Source organism: Colobus angolensis, unplaced genomic scaffold (assembly GCF_000951035.1).
Source record: "Colobus angolensis palliatus isolate OR3802 unplaced genomic scaffold, Cang.pa_1.0 Scaffold315, whole genome shotgun sequence".
NCBI lineage: Eukaryota > Metazoa > Chordata > Mammalia > Primates > Cercopithecidae > Colobus > Colobus angolensis.
Window position 1 is genome coordinate 273,075 of NW_012116433.1, and position 8,351 is coordinate 281,425.

The 8,351-nt window shown below is 38.0% G+C and overlaps 1 protein-coding gene across 1 annotated transcript in view; it reads left to right on the forward strand.

The window, feature by feature from the left end:
• Positions 1-8,351, forward strand: part of AXDND1 (axonemal dynein light chain domain containing 1) — a 192,144-nt gene that overhangs the window by 13,117 nt on the left and 170,676 nt on the right. The window contains exons 5-8 of the mRNA XM_011951123.1: positions 3,510-3,630; positions 4,254-4,339; positions 6,672-6,728; positions 7,402-7,504. Of these exons, the coding sequence (XP_011806513.1) occupies positions 3,510-3,630; positions 4,254-4,339; positions 6,672-6,728; positions 7,402-7,504 (367 nt within the window). The remainder of the gene's footprint in view (positions 1-3,509; positions 3,631-4,253; positions 4,340-6,671; positions 6,729-7,401; positions 7,505-8,351) is intronic.

Consider the following 8,351-nt stretch of genomic DNA (forward strand, 5'->3'; position numbering starts at 1 on the left):
AGTGTCATGGTGCAATCTTGGCTCACTGCAACCTCTGCCTCCCAGGTTCAAGCAATTCTCCTGCCTTAGCCTCCTGAGTAGCTGGGATTGCAGGTGCTAGCCACCACACCTGGCTAGTTTTTTTATTTTATTTTTAGTAGCAATGGGGTTTCACCATTGTTGGGCTAGGCTGGTTTCAAATGCTTGATTTCAGGTGATCTGCCCACCTTGGCCCCCTACAATACTAGGATTGTAGGCGTGAGCCACCATGCCTGGCCCCAACATATTCTTTAGATAATTATATGTGTGTGTATATATGCATAAAATATTGTGTGTATAATATATGTATAATTATATAAAATATGTAATGTATAACATAATGTATGATGTATACATATGCATTATGTAGGTATATACATATATACTGTGCACATATATATGTACATACATATATGTACATATATGTATATAATATATAATATACATACACACAGATACATATATGTACATGAAGAATTCATCATTTTTAGCTAACAAAACAATTGTAATGGCCAACTGTTCCAGTATTTATTGATGTGATAGGAACTGCTGTTGCATCATCCTGAGAGCAGCTCGTTCAGATCTTTGTGACTATCTAAAGCCTGTTAGAGGGTATAACAGAGAAAGAATCCGGAGGATTGGAAAATAAAGCTCTAACATTTCTCCCTTGGACATGTCCAATAGAACCAGAATATCACAGTGCAGAACATCAATAGCTTGATGTCTTTTGCTACCAATATATATGTTTAAAAATCGTCATGGTCAAGGTTGTATATTTCAGGATCTTCCTGGGACACCAGAACTGGCCTGTTTCCACCAACGTCACATGCCACATCAGCTGCCAAATGACACTGCCCTCAAAGCACACCACCATTTCACAATATTGCAACCATTATAGTCATTCTAAAATAATTCAAAATTTCATTTCATTTATAAAACCTTTCTGGCTTCTCTTAGACTAAAGCCCAATATGTTAAGCATGATTTGCAAGGCTTTCTGTGTTTAGTTCTCTAATTTCAATAATTTTATTCTTCATACTTCAACCGTATATTCAGTCATCCCTCATACTGAGGGATATGTGGGGGATTGGTTCCCAGACACCGGCAGATACCAGAATCTTTGTATATTCAATTTCTGCAGTCAGCCATATATGAGTCAGAAACTCATGTATGTATGTGGAAAGTTGGCCCTCTATGTGAGGGTTTCGTATCCAGTGAATACTGTATTTTCAGTCAGTGTTTGGTTGAAAAAATTTGTGTATAAGCAGACCCAGGCAGTTCAAGGCTGTGTTGTTCAAGGGCCAACTATACTAAATTTTCAGTTCGCCGAAGTCACCATGTGCTGTTGTGTCTCAGGACCTATGCATATGCTGTTCTCTACACTTTTTGGTTGCTTACCTAAATCCAAATCAGTTTTTTGTTCTTACTAATTGTTACTGCGTCCTGAGGTTTTCCCTGACTTGATCTAAACTGTATTGAGGTGTTGTTGTTATTAGTTGTTCCAATAACATTCTATTCTTTGTTACAATAGTCTTCATATTATACTTTTCTTTGGTTTTCGAATCTTCCCCGCTGTATTGAAGGCTCCCCCGTGGCAGGGACTGTGTCTATTTTAAGAAATAGTTCTATATTCCTTTCATCTAGCCTATTTTCTGTCACTTATAATATGGTTAATAAATATTTGCTGAGCAAATTAATGACTTTTAGGCACGTTCATGAACAATCCTAGAACCCAGGGCACCCAAATTTAATAATGTAGTTTTTTATTTTTATTTTTTGAGATGGAGTCTCACTCTGTCGCCCAGGCTGGAGTACAGTGGCACGATCTCAGCTCACTGCAATCTTCGCTTCCCAGGTTCAAGCGATTCTCCTGCCTCAGCCTCCCAAGTAGCTGGGACTACAGGCATGTACCACCCTGCCTGGCTAATTTTTGTATTTCTAGTAGAGAAGGGGTTTCGCCATCATGATCAGGGTGGTCTCGAACTCCTGACCTCAAGTGATCTGCCCGCCTCGGCCTCCCAAAGTGCTGGTATTATAGGCATGAGCCACTGCACCTGGCCTTGAAATTGTAATATTTCTGTATTGTCATTCTTCACCACTAGAATCAGTTCCATGAGGGTAGGAACTTTTTATTTGCTTTTTTCACTATTAATGTTCTTAGCTCCCAGAATAGTGCCTGGTATGTAGTAGATGCTGAATTATTCTTTACTATGTAAACCAGTAAATACATTTGGAGTTTATAGAAAGATATAGCGGACAATCATTTCAGGGTACCATTGTGGTGATGTTTATGCCTATTGTTTTCTGTCTTGGAAATCTTAAAAGAGTCAATGACTCAGAATTCAGTCTCCTGGGAGAGTATATTTGGCCTAGCTTAGACCACTTGCCCACATGTTGGTTACCAGAGGATTTTTTTCTCCACTTTTCTTTATTTTGTTTTATTAAACTTCCTATTTTGAAATAATTTAAAGTCTCACAGAAAAGTTACAAATGTGATCAGCCCTGGAAAACATTCCAGGGAAGTGTGCTAGAAGATAACTGCTAAGAGAGTGTTTAACTTGGCAGTGGTAATCATCATCAGCTTTCTAGAAAATTGTTTCAGAAGAGAGGTATGGGTGGAAATCAGATTGCACGACAATTTCAGAAAGTCTGATGTTTAACACAAGTGAGTGATGATCGATCGATTGATCCATTGACAGATCATAATGACATGACAGTGGCCAGGCATAGTGGCTCATGCCTGTAATCCCAGCACTTTGGGAGGCTGAGGCGGGTGGCTTACCTGAGGCCAGGAGTTCGAGACCAGCGTGGCCAACATGGCAAAACCCCATCTCTACTAAAAAATGCAAAAAATTAGCCAGGCATGGTGGTACGTGCTTGTAATCCCAGCTACTTAGGAGGCTGAGGCAGGAGAATTGCTTGAATCCGGGAGGCAGAGGTTGTAGCAAACTGAGATTTTGCGCCATTGCACTCCAGCCTGGGCGACAGAGTGAGACTCTGTGTCAAAATAATAATAATAATAATAGTAATAGTAATAATGATAATAATAATCACAACATGACAGCAATGCATGTTCAAGGAGAGATTTTTATAAGGGGAAAAAGTTTATTATAGATCACAGGGGATATTCCAGTAGAGTTGGAGATACACAGAAGTTAGGACTGATGGAATGCGACTCCTGAGGATATGGGCAAAGATGGAATCAAGCACCTAAGTGGAGGGAATAACCACAGGAAAGAGAATATATTTTAACCTGATACTGAAGGAAAGAGTTTGTGATATGAATGAGAAGTTTCAGGTGGAGAAGAGAAAGAATGTGGGGAAACTCATGTTTAATGCCTCAGGCTTAGTAAAGTGTTACTTAAGGAGATCAGTTTTGCTGACACAGAGGACCATCTTACCCATTAGAAGGATCTGTGTGGACCTCACCTGCTGTTATGTGGTATCCAGATAGAAAACTTGTTTTGTGAATATATTTTTCTTACTTTGTAGGGATATTTCTTTTCTGTATGATGTTAAATATACCAAAGGACAGACTAGGGAGAAGGCAGTTTGTCCCCCACATTTGGCCCGTTCATTACAGTCACATGATGGTGTCATTGTGCCGCATAAGGTAAGTAAAGTATTTGACAAATAATCTTTTCTCCCTCTGTCTACTTTTAAAAATCATTTCTCCAAAATATAAGACAATGTCATACTATAACAACCTGCATTGCTCACCAATCTTCATAGCATTTTGAAATTACTTCTTGAAACAGGAAAAGGGTATTTAGCAGGAAAAGATCAAAATATCTTATTCTAAGCCATTTTGCAAACCACAGTTAATCTGTTTTAATCTAAAAAACACAGCGTGGGAGATTAGATTGTTTTTTTCCCCTAGAAATCCACATATAAAGTTGTAGGATTCTTATCTTTGGTATCTTGCTAAGTTGAATTTTAAATTCCCTGCTGAATTTAAAAGAAAAGAATCAATAAACTTCTGAATATATGGGACACATGTAACTAATACTAGTACCAAGGTTATTCTTTAATTTATGGTTATTTTAGAGATGTGTGCTCTGGTTAGTTTTTGTGATTTGCTGTGACCCACATTACTAATATTGTTATTTCTCCAGTCAAAATTTCTCAACTTAAAACATAGTATCTCTTTGGGTTAGGAATTAGGATTTGTGCAAGTGAATTTTTTCTCTATTAATGTATTCATTCTTTTTTTGTTTGTTTTTCTTTTCTTTTAAGCCAAAGACACTAACAGATACTTTGATTCCTGAAGAATTTCATATTGTGTCAAGTACGGGAGTTTCAGGTTTGGAGTGTTATGATGAGTGAGTACTATGATATGTAAAGAATACCTGCCCTGGCTCAGTGGCCCATGCCTGTAATCCCAGCACTTTGCAAGGCCGAGGCGGGTGGATCATCTGAGGTCAGGAGTTCAAGACCAGCCTGGTCAACATGGTGAAGCCCCGTCTCTACTAAAAATATAAAAATATTAGCTGGACATGGTGAAGGGTGCCTGTAATCCCAGCTACTGGGAAGGCTGAGGCAGGAGAATCATTTGAACCTGGGAGGCAGAGGTTGCGGTGAGCCAAGATTGTGCGATTATACTCCAGCCTGGGCAACAGGAGTGAAACTCCATCTCAACAAAAACAAGAAAGAATACCTGACAAGTTGAACTGTTTCCTCCTTCTCATATATAGAAGAACCTGAGAATAGTACACTCATATTCCTGAGCAATATATAAACTGAAATGAGGAAACATTTGAGCCAGCCATCCTAATACAATTAAGAAAGATACAAATTGGCTGGGGCCAGTGGCTTACACCTGTAATCCCAGCACTTTGGGAGGCCGAGGCAGGCAGATCAGGAGGTCAGGAGATGAAGACTATCCTGGCTAACACGGTGAAACTGTGTCTCTACTAAAAATACAAAAAATACAAAAAAATAGCCGGGCATGGTGGCGGGCGCCTGTAGTCCCAGCTACTCTGGAGGCGGAGGCCGGAGAATGGCGTGAACACTGCAGGGGGAGCTTGCCGTGAGCCGAGATCGAGCCACTGCACTCCAGCCTGGGCGACAGTGCCAGACTCTGTCTCAAAAAATAAATAAATAAATAATTTTAAAAAAGAAAGATACAAATTTAAAAAAACAAACAAACAAACTAAAAGTACTTAAAAGAATTTGGGATGTTAGTGATTAAATTATTCATATTTTTTTCCTGCCATTTAATTTTGAATTTTTTAAAAAATGGGACTTTGTTTTGAATGTGTGACTGTGCCCTTTAGGAATGATTTTGAGCAATGATCATGGAGACAAAGGAAAGTAGCCCTCTGAGCCAGCATCTCATAATCCATGCTCCAGGGCTTGGCTCCACATTGCAGACTCATCATCTTGTCGTCTTTGATTCCTGTTTATGGGATTGAAAATAGGATCTTGCTTTTATTTTCTGAAACAACACTTGAATGTTTTATAGTTTAGAAAACAAGAACTTTGGACTAAGGTTTTATGATAAAATATCCAGCAGCTGTCACTCTTTTGATATTGTCTTTCCAATATGTATGTTATAATACATTGCATTTCATTGTGATGGTATGCTTCAGAACGATATTTTGCCCAAGAGAACCAAATGAAATTCATTTTTTGGGTAACCTTTTATTTTAATGTAATTTCAGGCATAAAAAGTTGCAAAAATGGGAAAAGGAATACCTACCTCCTCTACCTTGAGTCACTGGTTGTTTACACTTTGTCTCATTTGCTCTTAAACATACACAATCATGCATACACATGCACATATTTTCAAACTACCACCAAATACTTCAAGTATTTTGAATATTTTCAAAATACTTCTACCACCAAATACTTTAGTGTGTATTTCCTAACAACCCATTGGTTATAGATCTTTTGATGACTTTTTTTTTTTTTTTTTGAGACAGAGTTTTGCTCTTGTTGCCCAAGCTGGAGTGCAATGGCACGATCTTGGCTCACCGCAACCTCCACCTTCCAGGTTCAAGCAATTCTCCTGCCTCATCCTCCTGAATAGCTGGGATTATAGGCACGCACCACCATGCCTGGCTAATTTTTGTATTTTTAGTAGAGAGGGGGTTTCACCATGTTGGCCAGGCTGATCTTGAACTCCTGACCTCAAGTGATCTGCCTGCCTCGGCCTCCCAAAGTGCTGGGATTACAGGCACCAACCACCACGCCTGACTAATTTTTGTATTTTTAGTAGAGAGGGGGGTTCACCATGTTGACCAGGCTGATTTCAAACTCCTGACCTCAAGTGATCTGCCTGCCTCAGCCTCCCAAAGTGTTAGGATTACAAGTGTGAGCCACCGTGCCCAGCCCATTATTTTGATGCTCAAATTTTTCCAGATTTGGCCCATGGCCAAACGCCGCTCCTTTGAGGTGTCTCTTGTGTTCTTTGCACATGTCCCCATGATTATTTGAACACTTATTTTCTGGCTCGATAAGATTTCCAGGTTCGTCTTGTAGTTTCCAACTCCAGCCCTGGAATGGGTGGTGAGTCACTTCTCCAAGGAGTACTGATTCCTTTTAGTGGAGAATGGTACTTAGAAACCAAGATTCTGGGGGTTAATTGTGCTAATTGATAAACAGGCTAGAAAATTTTCTTAAAATAACATTTACCTATCTTATTTATTATAGCAAATACACTACTCTCCTCACAGATAGTGAAAACAGGCTATTGCTCTTCCCATCCATGTAAGTACATTTATTTTCTCAAATCTTTCTCAGAAAGAATACCTATATACATACATATTTCTTGGTACTTTATTAAACAAAATTATTAAAATTATAGCAGCAACCCAAGACAATAATTGCCTACAATTTCATCATCTAATCAGTGTTTTCGTTTTTACAATTGTATATTCAATGTTTATGAATTTCATTTGTCTAATTGCATATTCAATTTTACATATTTACATATACAGCATAATATTTAAATACTATAAAGTACTGTTATATTCTATGTTTAACCATTAGTATTTCTCTATTTTGCTATAGTCTTTTTTTTTCCTTTTCTTTGTCCCTTTCTTCTCTCACATTGTGAGGTAACCAAAGTTAAAAATTTGATGTTTATCTCCCCACATTTTTTCTTTTGCTATGTTCTTATACTCCTATGTGATAGGTATATAGAATTTTTTTGGGGGAAGCATTATTTTCTTTTATGAAAAGGAGAATCATACTATTTGCATTTTTCTTGCTTTTTTCTACTGTATTATTGGTCTCCCAATAGATTAGGTCTAATGCTTAAAATGCTATTAATATCCCAGAGAGCGTATATATTCTCTTTACACATATTATATTCTTTTTGCCATTTGAGAATTACTTGTTGCAGTGTTAATTGCATAAGTCTGCCACTTCAATTTTTTAGGAAACCTAATAAAAGAGTAGAAGTGGCCCAGCTGAATCATGTCATGGATACTATGCTAGAGAGGGCTGGTGTGGAAAATCAGGAATATACAGGACCAACTAAGGTAATTGCAAAGCTGAATGCAACCTGGTGGCTAAGAGCATGCACTCAGGAGGCAGATTGCCTGGGTTAGAATTCTGACCCTGCTGTATATTTGCCGGTAGCCTTGGACAAGTCATTTAATGTATTTGTACTTCAGTTTCCTTATCTGAACATTGGAGATAATAATATCACCTACCTCATAGGGTTTTTGTGGAGATGAAATGACATAATAAATGTAAAGTGCTTAGAACAGTTCCTGGCATGTGGTAGACACTGTATAATTAATTGTTAGTATTATTATTTCACCAAATATAAGTTATCATTGATTGTAAGACCCTTATTATTTTATGTAACACTAAAAAACACTGCCAGGTATATTTTTAGTAGAGATGGGGTTTCACCATGTTGGCCAGGCTGTTCTCAAACTCCTGACCTCAAGTGATCTGTGCACCTCACCCTCCCAAAGTGCTGGGATTACAGGCGTGAACCACCGCACCGGCCCACCACTTGTAATTTTTATTTTCTACTTAAGAAAGAACTCTTTTAGTCTTACATAGATAGAGACTTTTTTCTTTATCAGGGCTATTTCTTTTTTGTTTTATATATTTCATTTGTATAGAATTGGAAACTTACAGAAAAAGTTCAGTACAAGACAATGCTATGTAACCTTTACCCAGTTTCTCCATCTAGTTATTTACATTGTGCCCTATTTGCTTTCTCATTCTCTCTCCTTCTCTGTCTACATATGCATCGTTTTGTTCTGAACCGTTTAGAGTGAGTTGGAGATATCAAGCCTTTTTAACATCCAGATATTCAGGATATATTTCCTACAAACAAGGACATTCTCATTTTTTTTTTTTGAGACGGAG